The sequence below is a fragment of the Anastrepha obliqua genome, chromosome 1, assembly GCF_027943255.1.
Source record: "Anastrepha obliqua isolate idAnaObli1 chromosome 1, idAnaObli1_1.0, whole genome shotgun sequence".
NCBI lineage: Eukaryota > Metazoa > Arthropoda > Insecta > Diptera > Tephritidae > Anastrepha > Anastrepha obliqua.
Genome location: NC_072892.1, coordinates 16,831,192 through 16,846,758, shown reverse-complemented (window position 1 = coordinate 16,846,758; position 15,567 = coordinate 16,831,192). Strand labels below are relative to the sequence as shown.

General features: G+C 40.9%; 1 protein-coding gene across 5 annotated transcripts; it reads left to right on the top strand.

Annotated features, from left to right (window-relative positions):
• The first annotated feature begins 8 nt into the window (after positions 1–8).
• LOC129236049 (uncharacterized) lies at positions 9–14,808 on the top strand. Of its 5 annotated transcripts, XM_054870241.1 has the most exons (5): positions 46–338; positions 6,698–8,472; positions 8,542–8,616; positions 12,330–12,467; positions 12,552–14,808. In XM_054870241.1, the coding sequence occupies exons 1-5, from the start codon at positions 143–145 to the stop codon at positions 12,849–12,851; spliced, it is 2,484 nt and encodes an 827-aa protein (XP_054726216.1). In that variant the 5' UTR covers positions 46–142; the 3' UTR covers positions 12,852–14,808. The 5 variants fall into 5 exon arrangements, 2 of the variants coding, with proteins under 2 accessions (XP_054726215.1, XP_054726216.1); XR_008581620.1 differs by lacking the exons at positions 6,698–8,472; positions 8,542–8,616; positions 12,330–12,467; positions 12,552–14,808 and adding exons at positions 927–3,071; positions 4,891–5,142; positions 5,214–5,442 and having other exon boundaries at positions 9–863; XR_008581619.1 differs by lacking the exons at positions 6,698–8,472; positions 8,542–8,616; positions 12,330–12,467; positions 12,552–14,808 and adding exons at positions 927–3,098; positions 4,891–5,142; positions 5,214–5,441 and having other exon boundaries at positions 9–863.
• Positions 14,809–15,567: the final 759 nt, after the last annotated feature.

Sequence of the window (15,567 nt, the reverse complement as noted above, 5' to 3'; positions counted from 1 at the left end):
AAACTTTCAAACTGGAAGCAAATTGAAATGAATTTCCTTTGAATTTTCGTTTATTGTTAATTGAATTTTCGTACGTCAAAATTCCCTGTAGAAATAAGGAAAAAAATTGCAAAAAACCAACCGTTTGGCAGTACTTTGTACGATGGATAAAGAACGGAAGGCCTGTAATCGGTCATCGTGTGGAAATAAAACGAAATGTGCCCCATTGAATAAAGAGACGAAGCGATCGCCTCAAATTTCGAACAGACCAGGAGCGCATTCGGGAAGAATTGCTTCACCAAATGCTGGCAATTCCACGCAGATACTATACGTTGAGCCGAACTTTACGGAAACTCCTAGTGAGTATGACATCTTCTATGATTGCTTTAGCGATGTTGACATAAGCGCCCCAAGGTCTGTTGTGCGTTCCAAGAGAGGGCAAAGTGCCCCGCCTCCTGGAAAAGATCCTGCAATGTTGCATGATGCGTTAAATAAAGTCATTATCGCAGCCCAAACGCTTCTGGTGGAATATGAAAGAGGCGGTCGTAAGGGCCGTAAGGGGTGCGGTGCGGGTTGTCGATGCAAGGCGCGTAATATAAAACCTCAAACGCGTAATGTCCAATTGGAGGTTACAGCAAAGTTCGCCGCAAGTAAAACGACTAGCTCTACAAATATTCATATTGATCCGATTACATTTACAATACCAATGAAATTGCATTTGCAAAGCCAACAGCAACACGACGAACCCTTTTCGGAGTCTCAACAGTCATTTAAAGCGAGCGAACCGATGTCGATGCACTACCGCGACCAGATGCCAAAAGTGGGTTCTTCGATGGAACCAATACGCACTGCAATAATAACGGCCCCACACACTGAAGTGAGCTGTAAGGCGGCATAACACGAAACAGCAAACATCAAACACAAATTATATTATCATTCTCTATTAGGTATGCCAATGGAAGGACCTGGACAAGCATTTGATTTGCATGCGGCCCTGTTGCAGCAAATGACAGTCGTCCAAGCTGGTTTCATGCCATTTCCTTTCAAAGGTGACGACGACTTGCCAATGGAAGCACCTCCCACTCAAGGGACTTCGTCGAAAGTGACAATACAAGCACCTGAAACTGCTTTGGTCTCGACAACGAAAAAATTATGTGGTGAAGTTTGCACAATCGAAAGCCTGCAAACCCCCTCGGTTGATCCATTTTTAACACCATCTTTGGCACCTGTAACTAAGGGACCGTTTTTGGCCACAATTGCAGCATCATCGGTGCCATCTGTAGCTGTATCGAAGGCACAGCAACTGCCGGAGTCTGCAAGCCGAGGCGCGTGCGCATTATGCGGAAAAGGGGGTGAAAATTCGAATATGCAACCACAATCCGCTAATAGAACTCCATGTAGAATGTGCTCGAAGGGAAAGTCCGTACCGCCTCAGCCACTCAAATTTCCATCACAGTCGCAGAAAATTGGGTGCGGAAAGTGCTCAAAAGGACAAGTATCTCCTGCAGAGCTGGTGCCGCCAATGCCAAAATTGATTGAACCTGGTATTGCAGCAGATGCCGAACCTAATATGGAAACAAAAGCTTCAAAACGCCTATGCAATATTTGCTCCTTGCCACCCCTTTCACAACAAAAGGAACCATTATCGAAAAGCTCATGTGGTATAATTTGCAGCAAAACATCATCTACACCATTTCCTAAGGAACGGGACATTAGTCAAGAGCAACAGGCTTTAAAACCCCCGCCACCTCCACCGCTACTCGAACCGTTGACGAATGTGAAAAGAACTTGTGGCATTTGCTCAAAGAAACAGCCAGTATCTCAAGACGTGCCTCCTGTAACGAAAGAGTTATCGGAAGGTTTAATATCCACTATGAGCGCACCGTCAGTTCTATCTCAAATAAAACCTTGCAATGTTTGCACCAACAGCGCAGGGTCTCCCAGAAGTCAACAACAAGCAGAGTTAGACGATTCCGCTGAAAATAAAACAAATCCATGTGGAGTTTGCACTAAGCGTATTTGCTGTAGTTGTTCACGAGGAGTGGCTGGACCAGTGACTAACGCGCCTGCCTCAATAGAATTTGTAAAAGGACCATGTGGCATTAGTTCACAAGGAGCACCTATAAATGTATCAGAAGAAAAAGGTCCTTGTGGAGTTTGTTCAAGAGCGGCACCCGCCCCAATGCAAGCCGAAAAAGGACCGTGTGGAATTTGTTCCAGAGGAGCGACGCCAGTTCCAATAGAGGCAAAAGGGCAATGTGGTATTTGCTCCAGAGGAGCGGCTCCACTTGCAATAGAGGAAAAAGGACCATGTGGTATATGTTCCCGACGAGCAGCCAAGAGTACGGCGGAAGAAAAAGGTCCTTGTGGAGTTTGTTCAAGAGCGGCACCCGCCCCAATGCAAGCCGAAAAAGGACCTTGCGGAGTTTGCTCCAGAGGAGCGGCTCCAAGTGCAGTAGAGGAAAAAGGACCATGTGGTATTTGCTCCCGACGAGCGCCCAAGAGTATGACAGAGGAAAAGGGTCCTTGTGGAATTTGCTTAAGAGCGACAGTCGCCCCAATTCAAGCCGAGAAAGGACCATGCGGGGTTTGCTCCAGAGGGGCGGCTTCAGTCGTAACAGAAGAAAGAGGGCCATGTATTTGTTCCCTACAAGCTCCCAAGACTATGGTAGAAGAAAAAGGTCCTTGTGGAGTTTGTTCAAGAGCGGCAGCCGCCCCAATTCAACCCGAAAAAGGACCATGCGGGGCTTGCTCCAGAGGAGCGCCTCCAGTCGGAACGGAAGAAAGAGGGCCATGTATTTGTTCTCTACAAGCTCCCAAGACTATAGTAGAAGAAAAAGGTCCTTGTGGAGTTTGTTCAAGAGCGGCAGCCGCCCCAATGCAAGCCGAGAAAGGACCAAGCGGAGTTTGCTCCAGAGGAGCGGCTCCAAGTGCAGTAGAGGAAAAAGGAGCATGTGGTATTTGCTCCAGAGGAGCGGCTCCAAGTGCAGTAGAGGAAAAAGGACCATGTGGTATTTGCTCCAGAGGAGCGGCTCCAAGTGCAGTAGAGGAAAAAGGACCATGTGGGATTTGCTCCAGAGGAGTGGCTCCAGGTGGAGTAGAAGAAAAAGGACCATGTGGTATTTGTTCCCGACGAGCGCCCAAGTGTATGGCAGAAGAAAAAGGTGCTTGTGCAATTTCTTCAAGACCAACAGCCGAGAAAGGACCCTGTGGGATTTGCTCCAAAGGAAAGGGGGAAAGAAAACCTTGTGGAGTTTGTTTAAGGGGTCCCACTTCACCGAACCAAGAAATAAAAGGCCCTTGCACTATTTGCAAGAAGAGTTCAACACCCGCCGTATCGGCTGAAGCGCGAAGCATCTGTGTCATTTGCAAAAAAAGTCAAGTCCCAGAAGAGTTATCGAAAATAGCAACATGTAGCATCTGCAGCAAACCCATATCCCCTGACACAGCATCCTTCAATATTCAACCCTGTGGGCATTGCGGCAGTGTGGGAGCACCCTGTGGAATGTGTGCTCCAGAAAATGAAAATGCTATAGAGCCAGCGCCGGTCAGTCAAACCAAGTATTACAAAGCATTGCCGCAGCACAAAGATATTCACATTTGCTCGCCATGCCGCTACAATCCCAGTCCACTGATGGATGAAGAGGGAAATGTTTTTTGCCCTCACAACTGTGGCTGCTGTCTATGCCCTTGGCGGAAACGAGCCACCGATAGCCAAATCGAGCAAGTCAAACATGAAAAAATCAAGGTATGCAAATGTCGCATGCGAGGATCCATATTCTCTGACTACACATCACGCGCTAAATGCAGCAATACATCTTATTTCGATTGCTGCCCCTGTCGCGAAAAAGCGGAGGCAAAGTATTTGGAAATTACTGGCGAAGAGATGTGGAGTGTCGACGAAAGGATGGGAGCACGGATACGCGGCGAACCCGTAAATCTGGAAGATGTTGTCGAATACAAGCGCGATGTGTAACGTAGATTTATTTGTTGTTGATGTTTGTAAAGGGCATTAGCCGTTAGTGAGTATCTCAGTGATGCCCGAAATTGGCAATTGATGAATTCAGTATGACAAAGATGTACAACTGTAAATATGCATACGTACTTTTGTGCATAGAAATGTTGCAGTAAAGAGTACAACAAAATCAGTGAAGACATTGTAAATGTGAAGTTAAATAAATTGATTGAATAAGGATCTTTTGAAAAGAAACACAAGAACGATTTTTAATTCAAATAATTTGTTTTAAGATCCATGCGAGTGCTTAGCCTTCACCTTGTCACTGTTTACATACAAATTTTAAGATTTTAATGCACACCAGAAATAAGAGGATGAGCTCGACCAAACACCCAATAAAGGGAGTAGGCGCCGATTACATATGCAGGATGCGTACGGTATTTCAGGAACAGCGTAGAACTATATAAGCTTTTAGTTCGAAATTATGAAGAAAATTTAATGAAACCACGAAAATTTGCACAATATTAACTTATTACATATATATCCATAAAGCATTCAATAGAATTTCAATTAGCTGCAATAACCTACTTGTTTCGGGTCCGGAAACGATTGCATGCCCGAATGAAATGCTCGCAACACTTAAACCCCTAACGGTGGCTGGAAACTGCATCTGCATGACAACAGACAGGAAATCCTATATAGTAGGAAAATAGACAGCTGTCATTTCTGCGGTTGGTCTTTTGGTCCTTTTATTTCTTGGTTCGATGAAGTGGGACCCCTTAAACAAACTCCACAAGGTCTTCTTTCCTCTTTCCTTTGGAGCAAATCCCACAGGGTCCTTTCGCGGCTGCTGCTCTTGAAGAAGTTGCACAAGAACTTTTTTCTGCTGCCATACACTTGGGCGGCACAAAAAGGCTTTTTAATTGATTACAAAGTTGTCATGTTGATCTTTTTAGATGAATGCGCCTCTCCTTAAAGGTGGTGGCACTAAACCAACAACAACAATTTGTACGTTTGATTGTCAAAGCAAAGTATTGGGCAAGTGGAAAACAAAAAATGAATTCGCTTTGCTTCACTCTGGGGCGACAGCCACATGGGCACGGCGAAAGAAAAAAAAAATAAATCAGCTGATTTACCGATACCAACTTTAATATACTCGCCTTGGATTTTTCGTGGCATACGAAGCTAAATCACCTAATTTTTGAATGGTCTGAACACTTTCATTGGAGAAAGTTTCGTCAAATTCTAATTTATTCGTTTTTTTATATATTTTTCACAGCCAAGCGTTCTATAGTAGGAAAGTATAGAACAACTCAAGCTATCCTTTGCACTTTCCTGCACTTATGGCATGCATAATTTTTCGCCTAAATCTTGGAAAAATGCGCGACGTATAAGAAAAAATCTGTAATATAATAATAGCTAGAATATTACTTGAAATAAATTTTAAACGCACCGAAAAAAAATTTTTTACGATCGAATTTTTTTATGTGGAGGAAAATACCCAACCCCGTCATAAAAAAAAAGAAAATGGTAAAAACTCTATGTTTTTTAAACCACTTGAAACTTGCACTTTATTCTACCAGAATTCATTGGACTATAAAACTGCATACCCGAACATTTTTCAAAGATTCGTATCCAAAAAAAAAAAATTTTGATGAAAATTTGTTGGATTTTTTTTACACATCTGCACAAAGTTTGAAAATGGGATCTTTTTGGTTTTGAAGGAGTATGAAAAAAAAAATATTAACATGAAATGGGAAACAAACAAATTGTCGAAAGATGCGAAAATTCAGTGCACTTATAAGGGTTTTCCAATAAGAGATGTTATTTGGATATTCAAAGAAAAATGCTATTTTTTAATATAAATGATCGGGTGCTTATTTCATTATAAAGCGGAAGGTATGCCGTTAATAGTGAAAACAACATTAGGCAAATGACCATCACGACCACGCTTACAGGACAATATCCTTTTCATGAAATTTTCCATAACCGAATTGCAAAGTGCCTGCCCTATGTCCACGATAGCCTCACGAATTCCATCTTGGAGGTCTTGAATCGAGTGGCCAATTTTGATCACCTATTCGAGAGATAACACGGTCCGGAATTTTTTCCCGTAAAAGATCAATGGTTTCGTTACTTGTGTGGCACGTAACGGTGTCTTGTTGAAAATGAACGGTGTCCAGATTAATACCATCCAATTCCTTTCCAAATTCCAAATTCCAAAAAATCATTAATCGTCTCTCGATAGCGCAATCAAATTCAAAATAACACCTGTTATTGGAAAACCCTTTATATGCAGGCTTGTGCAGTTTAAAGTTCAAACAAAAAACAACAAAGAATTTTTTTTAGTGTGAAATGGATTATTTGACTGATACTTTAAGAGATATGGGTCCCTAGAGCCATATATTGAGAAAATAATGGATTTCTTTTTCCCCAAATAAATCATCATTGCCATTTCCTCTGGTTGCTTGCTAGGCACCCTTGTTTCCATTACATTTGCGTATTTGTAACTCTTTGCTATTTCCATGTGATATGAAATGAATGTTTTAACTAAAATTATTTTCACTTTCACGTATTCCACCTGCTTTGAATTTGTTTTTTCACTTCTACGTTTTTGTTTTGTATATTTGACACGAGAACACGGACTAAATATTAAATTCAAAATTATTATTGAAATAATTCGTAGATTTTGTCAAAATATTTTTTGTTATCTAATTTTCGGTTTTTGGCGAATTGTCCTTTGTATTTATTTTCTGTTTTCAGGCACAGCAGAGAAGTGCTCCCAAACTGATACTCACCGAGATTACGCGCATCTAAGTAGCGCCCAAACAATACACCTAAGAATTGAACCCCATGCTCAGTACGGTGCAATGTCCTGCATCAACTACCCATCCAACTATCGTGTAATTATGGAATCCAACGCGCCGAGCAATGCCGATCAGTCCCCAACAGACGCGCGACCATTATCGTCCGTACAGTGTTCGTGTCAACGTTCTTTCCAACAGCCCCACCATCAACTGCACCAACAGCAACAGCAACATCAGAGGCCACAGCCACAAGCATATCAGCAGCAACACCAAAGTCACCCACAAACGCCGGCGCTACAGTTGGGAACATGCCTGCATCAACAGGCTGAAGAACAAGCCTCGGCGAAAAGCAAATCCAGTCCACAAGAATCGCAAAATTCGCAAGCTTCCACTGGAACATCGGCTGGACCGTTCGATAAAAGTTATTACCAATGTTCCACGTCAGAATTGGGCGGTCAGTTAAGTTACAGATGCCCCTTCGAAATCTCCATATCCTCGACGCACTCTTCGTCGAAACCGTCTTACGAAATACGCTTGCCAAGTGGCATGGCAACTATCAGTTGCCCCGGCCGAAACTCGACAAGTGATGAAGAGTTCTATTCCCTAAGTTCAGCGTCATCAGATCAGGATGACTGTATGCCAAGAAGCAGACCAAAATATAAAAAAGAAAGTGCCACAAAACCAAAGTTTATGGATTGTGTTTGTGCTTCTCCTCTTGAGAAGAACAGCCCTAATGCGTTTACAAGTCCTCCTCGAAATGTGGCAATACTCGAGCTATTGCGCGAAATTGTACAATTAATCAATCAGGCGGACGAGAGTGGCACTGGCTGCGGTTGTGATGTTGCACCTACGAAAATCCGTAATATTGGCGCCCTTGGCTCCGAAGAAGCGGCAGCGGATAATGGCCCATTCGGTTCCGAATTTAAAATTACATTCAATCCTAATCGCAAAGGCAGCAGTCCAAACGCATCGTGCGCTCAGAAAGAAATGTCCGAGCCACAACCACTAGGCGAGCCCATTAGCATACCATTGCAGTTACCTTGCAATCTTATCATCACACCCAACCTACTGACCTGTGCACCTTGCCCTCATGCACCGATTGCGGCGGCACAAACTCCAGGCCAACTGCAAATCGCTGCACAATCAGCAGAACCTTGTAAGCCTACAGCAAAGCCACATATAAAAGAAGCAACTGCGAAGGACTTTTGCAGCTCGAAAACAATGCCCTGCAGTTGTATTGGAGATCTCGAGTTGATTGAGGAGATAGCGGCTTTCGCGCTAGCTGCCGATTGCAAAACTCGCACAGAACCATCTAGTCAGGCATGCGAAACGAATGACCAGTTTGGAGCTGGTGCAACGTTTGAACCGAGTTCCATGGTATGTAACAAAGCTTGTCCCGAAGAATGCATCTGTAATCAGCCCTGTATTTGTCCGGTACATGGTTTTTACATGCCAGCGGCTGCACACGGCGAATCGTCAGCTGCACGTGACTGTTCCCAAACGATCGATGAAGAAGAGTGTGAATACATGGACGGTGAGGGTACCGGAATAGTTACGGAACCCAGCCAGTCGAAAACACATATGTTTACCGCGCCATCAGCTACAACTAACGGTTCGAGGAAGAGCAGCGAATGTACCTGCTGTCATTGTCAAGCGATGCGTGATAAACAACATTGCACCACAATTGCGACTACGGAGCACTCGCTCAACAAATCAAGCTGCAGTGAGTTGGTAAGTAATATGATTTGATTTCACCAAGCTGTGTGTCACTTATATGGTGCATTATTTTCTATTTAATAGAAATTCTTTATCGATTCTATTATAATGGACTTGGATGCGATGGAGAAAGCGCGGCGTAAGAAACAAGCCGAACAGGTAATAATGCGATAACTGTAAGTTGCAAGTGGCTTTAATGCTGTCTAAGTTACTTAGTTACTGAGCGGTGGGCGCCGTAGCCAAAAGGGGGTGATGCGTGACTTCCACTCCGTAGTGCAGCAAATGACAGAAAAAAGTTTTTTTTCTTATGGCAAACCACCGATGGTATTTCTGCCATGAAAAAGCTCCTTATAAAAAATAGCTGCCATTCAGAGGTGGCGTTAAACTGTAAGTGCCTCCATTTATGGAACAACATCAAGACGCACGCCACAAGGAGGAGGAGCTCGGCTAAATACATAACAGAAGTGCACGCGCCAATTATTTAATTATTTTTTTAATCGCCCACTTATAAAAATGCAACTTATTTGAAAATTTCCGCCCTATGCTCCGTCTAGGAGTGAGAATATGTGCAGAGGGATATCTTTTTTTATAGAAGGTCTTTAGTGCTTAAAAATTTCATCTAAAAGTAGGTACATATTAGGTTTGTTCATGCAAAAACTATCCAGTGAATTATTTTCTGAGAATTGACACTCATTGATAAAAAATAACAACAAAAGTACATGAACGCAAAACCAGTCATGATTTGCAAGTTTTACGAACAGCTGGTTAAATTTTTGGCGAGAAAAATCACAAAAAGTTAAGCTACCTCGTATTAAATTAAAAAAAAATCTAATAAAATGCAAAATGACGAGCTTGGCATCACATGATTTTATTTTGTCCCCAATAATTTGTTCCATCTCATTATCGCTGTCAGATGACGACCACTCCATTAGCCAGCTTTCTTTCACAGCTTTCTTCATATTTCCTCACTTCCGTCTATGCATGTATGTGTGTTATATAGTAGATTGCCAGAGTTGTTAATAACCAAGAAGTGCAAGCATAAAACACAAAAGATACCTTCAATGCTTTCGATTTGTATTTGGGAAACTGCAGCACGGTGACTGGAGGCTTGGCAGAAGACAGAAGTGCATACCTCTATTTCAATGGACGCTTCCTATTTAATAGATAGATAGCCATGAAATGCCGAACGTTTCTTAACGAGATGGCTGAGTCATTTCACTTAAGGGTAATATGGGTTCGTGGCCATCGCGACATTGAGGGTAATTGCATAGTCGATAAACTAGCGAGACTCGGCAACAAATTGACCGATGAGTACATAGACAATGACATAGGGGCACCCTTACTAGCATGTAAGCTGCTCATCCCTGAAGAAATCGTAAGCAAAGCAAACTAAAGATGGCGTAATGGAGTCACCTGCAAAACCGCCTTTCAACTGGGCCGACTCTCAATACTAAATGCACAAAATCTTTTCTTCTTCTTAATTGGCGCTATAACCGCTTACGCGATTTTGGCCGAGTTTAACAAAGCGTTTCTTTCTCATGCTAACCGGCGCCAGTTGCACACACCACAAGTGAAACCGAGTCCTTCTCCACCTGATCTTTCCAACAAAGTGGAGGCCTTCCTCTTCCTCTGCTACCACCAGCTGGTACCGCATCAAATATTTTCAGAGCCGAAGCGTTTGTATCCATTCGGACGACATGACCCAGCCAACGTAGGCGCTGGATCTTTATTCGCTGCGCTATGTCTATGTCGCCGTAAAGCTCATACAGCTCATCGTTCCATCGTCTGCAATATTCGCCGTTGCCAACGTGCAAAGGTCCAAAAATCTTACGCAGAATTTTCTCTCGAACACTCCAAGCGTCGCTTCATCGGATGTTGTCATCGTCCAAGCTTCTGCGCCATACGTTAGGACGGGCATGATGAGATTCTTGTAGAGTGTTACTTTTGTTCGTCGAGAGAGGACTTTACTGCTCAGTTGCCTACTTAGTCCAAAATAGCACTTGTTGTCAGGAGCGATTCTACGTTGGATTTCAAGGCTGACATTGTTATCGGTGTTAATGCTGGTTCCTAAATAAACGAAGTATTTTACAACCTCGAAATTATAACTGTCAACAGTGACGTAGGTGCCGATACGCGAGTGCGCCAAATGTTTGTTTGATGACAGAAGGTACTTCGTTTTGTCCTCGTTCACCACCAGACCCATTCGATTTGCTTCTTTATCCAGTTTGGAGAAGGCAGAACTAACAGCGCGGCTGTTAAGGCCGATGATGCCAATATCATCGGCATACGCCAACAATTGTACGATCTTATAAAATATTGTGCCTGAGCGATCCCCTCCAACATCAGGTTAAAGAAGTTACACAACAGCGAGACACCCTGTCTGATACCTCGTTTGGTATCAAACGGCTCGGAGAGGTCCTTTCCAATTCTGATGGCGCTGCTGGTATTGAGCAAAGCCACCAGGTAACTCCTTTTCGTACTATCGAATGCAGGTTTGAAGTCGATGAAAAGATGGTGTGTGTCGATTCTCCTTTTTCATGGGGTTTTTCCAAGATTTGGCGTATTGTGAATATTTGGTCCATGGCGGACTTTCCAGGTCTAAAGCCAGCCCGATAAGGTTCAATCAGTTGATTGATGGTGGGCTTCAGCCTTTCACACAATGCGCTCGCTAGAACCTTATAGGCGATATTTAGAAGACTAATCCCGCGGTAGTTGGTATAGATTGCAGGATCACAATCCTCATGCATTGGGCAGAGCACACTTAAGTTCCAATCGGCAGGCATGCTTTCATCCGACCATATTTTGCATAGCCGATGCATGCACCTTGCCAGCTCCTCGCCGAAATGTTTTAATAGCTCAGCCGGCATTTCGTCGGCGCCAGCGGCTTTGTTGTTCTTTAGCTGGGGTATCACTATTCTCACCTCGTCATGGTCGGATAGCGAAACGTCAATTCCGTCGTCGACGATTGGGGTATCGGGATCTTCACATTCTCTGTGACATGCGCAGCTATCACTGTTCAACAGCTTCGAGAAGTGTTCCCTCCATAATTTAAGTATGCTCTGGATGTCAGTCACCATATCACCGTCTTTGTTCTTACAGGAAAACGCCCCGGTCTTAAAACCTTCTGTAAGTCGTCGAACGTTCTGGTAAAATTTTCGGGCGTTGTTCCTATTGGTCAGCATCTCAAGCTCCTCACACTAACGTATTTCGACCCCTCGTTTCTTCTTTCGGATAATACGTCTCTCTTCCTTTCTTAGCTCTTTTTTCTTTCCTTTATTCTCATTCATATATATTTTATTATTCATTTTAATCACCATTTAATTTAAATTTAGAACTTTGACTCAATTCGCAAATTTCAACTCGTGTTTGTTTTTACTTTGCGATCAACTGTTCTTCTCACTTGCAAATTCTTACAAGTACTCGTAAAAATGTATGCACTACCACCTTCCCCTCAAAATGAAATGTTATTTTGCTCTCTCTCTCTCTGTTTCCCCTACTTTTCAAGTTTTTTGGGTACATAAACACCAAAAGTTGCTAATTTGTATTGTAACAACTGTTACAAAGTGTTATTTGCAAGTTATTTGTTGTGTTATTTGGTTCATGAACAGATTTATTATCAAGGAGTGCAAAAAACAAAAAAAAAAATGCAATATAAGAGTAGACATCTTCTGCATGCCCTGCCAGGCACAGCTTTTATGACTTCGAAAGTTTGTATGCCTTAATTCTTTTCCCCAACTAAAGCCGCTGCTGCGTGTATGCGATTCAAAAAATGGAAGATTAAAAAACAAAAAATATTTCTAAAAATCACTTATCATCTATTCTTATAAGTATATCTACGTAAAGTTAGGTAAGCAATATCTTTCAAATTCCAGAACATCACTCCAACACGTGCTAGGACGTGCCCACGTCAAAGTTTCCCCGTCACCATCACGGAAGTCTCTGATTTAGGCGCTACATCGTTATACGTTAAGTGGGTAATCCATGATTGTTACGGAATTGCCGGCTACGAGGTAAAGTATAGTTAATTTTGCATACCCCTCGGCCAGCTCCCAATTCTCGCTATTTTATTTTTATTTATTTTGTTGTTTATGCAGATCTACGTCGATGGCTACTTGACGAATCGCTATTTTCACTGCAATCATGAGGCGGCTGTTGTGTGCGACGTGGATGTGACGAAAGCGCATAAAGTCGTGCTGGTGGCACAGCCCAAACAAGTCGACTGCAATTGTGGCGACAGCACGGAAAACAGATGCAAGGAGTTGATGCGCAAGAGCGATGCTGACAAAATGAATGAAACTGCCGAGTCAACTGCGGCGCTGTGGATGCCGAGTATTTATCTGTACGATCCATGCGACAAAAAGGATGTGCCGCCTATGAATAGGGGCATCGTATGATCCATAGTTGCGCCTACGCTGTAAAATGTAAAATGTCCAATGGAGTTGTATGGGCTTGTGTGGGTGTAGTATAGCATTATGCTTACGTATAAGTAACTGTTGGCTAAACTTTAACATTTGATACTGCGAATTCGCGCGGGCGTTGTGGTAATGATGCAATGCGAAATTATGAAGCAAACAAAGAAAAACAAAATGAACGCGTGTAGGCTGAAATACTCACAAAAAAAAAAAAAAAAAACAAAATAACAAAACATAAAAGCTTGGGGAACATCTTAAAAATTAAGCTTTTAGTTAAAATTTAACGCAAGAAAAATATATATGAAATGCTAGTCAGTGAAAATTGAAAGTTAAATCTAAAATATCACAAATCCAAAATTGGGCGCAAACGAATATTCGTTGTAAAAATGAGAAATGAAAGCGTAAAGAACACAAAAAAAAAATAATTATTAAAAAATTACAAGAAATTGCAATGAGCAAAGCAATGCGCAAAGGAAATTCAAATGTAGCAAACGTACGATTGAAGAAAAAAACTAACAAACAAAAAAAAAACAAAACAAAAAATTAAAAAGAAACACAAAATTTGGGTCAGTAAAAGTAGAAACTCAGATATAAAAAGAAAATTAAAATGTTCAGTGGTGCAGATTTGATGTTGGATTCATTAATTAAAATGGATTAAAATGGCACGAGATCTGTGTAACAGCTAAATGTTTGTGATTGATGATCAGTCGAGTGTTTCCAGCAACAAATTTGGGCGCACCGAATTTCAAAGATTTTCCCGATCCAAACGATAAGCTTGCGTTTATCTGATATATAAAGCAATTTTGCTTTTGTTGTTGTTATTTGGCATAGTCTATGCTTGTATGGGTGTACATGAATGGCGAAGTATGAACATACAACAACAGATGAATGTCTGCAAAGTCCAGCAAAGTGAAATGTTGATGTGTACGTCTTAATAAATAAAATTTCTATGTTAAATGAAAGTAAAAAAGTGCCTTAAAAATTAATTTTAAACACATAAAGAAGGAGAAGAAGAAGAAGAGCAAATTAAGCGAAGAATTTTTGAAAGACTCCAAAGTCAATTCATTTACATTTAATGCAATTTTATTTTATACGTAATAATTTTTATTTTTAATTAACTATATACACACATACACACAAATGTACAATACGACCACAAATCGAATATCACAAATTTTATGTTTGCTCATTTAGTTGCAATTACGCATAACTGTAGATTTTTCATTTAAGTTTTAATGCTTGTAATTTAAGTTTGTAATGTAATTTATTTTATTTTTGTAAATTTTATTTCCCCTCTCGTAATTATTTGTAATTATTCGCTATAGCGAGAAAGTTGGCATTTCGCTTAGAGTCGAAAAAAACTCACAATTTCATAAGAATTCAGAACTAAAATCGATTAAACTGTAGCTAAATATCGATTATTTTTTGTTAAGAGTTAAGAAATTCCTGCCACATTCTCGGCATTAAACATAATTTTCTCCATATTTTCTCTTCTCATGAATGTTTTCGCAACACGCCACTGCTTTGGTTGACCAATTTTTGAATTGCAACCCTCATCTGTTGATTTTAAAATCAGCGGTGAATTGCATTGCGTAATTCCGGAATTTGTGGCCTCTTTACTCCGATCAATGCATAGTTTGTTGCCATTTTCTTCCACCTTCCCATCTGCGCTATGCGCGCGCCTTTTTCATTGTGTTGTAAATACTCTTTCGAGCACTCAATCTAAGGGTTTTCGAAAACCTGAATTTAAAGTTGCTTTTATTAAAAAACTGATGTTTGTTGTTCACGAAAACTTGTTTGCCTTTACATTTACATTTATTTTACATGCTAATGCATTTGGTATTTTTTAACATACCCGAGTGGGATATTGTAAATGCATCTTATTGCCTTGGTAGACGTAGGAAACGTAAGAGAGATGAGATTTTAAGGAAAAAAAATTTTATGAAAAATCCAAATAAAAATATTATGTATTGTAGTAAAATGTATAAACATTCAACACGTGTAGAAACTCCCATATTTTTAAAGAAAAATTGTATAGCGTATGTTTTTGCATGTTACCAATACATACACATACAAATTTTTACCGTTTATATGAAAAGAAATAATTTCAAATATTTTGATTTTAAACAAAAATATAATAATAAAAAACAAAAAAACACAAAAATATAAATAAATTGCAAAAACAAAAAAAAAATATTTTTAATAAATTCATTACTTCCTTGAAACAGTTGGCTGCATTTTAATTGGGTGGAAAAGCACGCAGGAACTGCTCCTATACTCGTACACCTAAGTGTAGGAAGAGATATACAAGGTGCAGGTGAAGTCCAAAATAAACAAGACTGCGCTAAAATAAAATCGACAGAAGCTTTGTTCTGATAACTTCGAGTTTCTTTATTCAAAGTAATCCCTCTGGCCTCGATACACTGTTTTGCGCGATGTAAAAGCTTTTTGAAAGAGGGTTTCAGGTCATTGACCGGAATGTCCTTCGGGATGTTGGTACAAGCTTTTTGGGTGGCCACTACGGATGAAAAACGTTTTCCTTTCATGGCCAAATGCAATTTTCTGAATATGTATAGCGTTTTTCAATATGTGCGCTTCAACTTTTTTCCGATAGGGAGGGCGAACGACGCAATATTTTTTATTTTTCGCTTGTCATTTGTAAACTTCATTAGTACACATTTCATCATGGAACGCTACA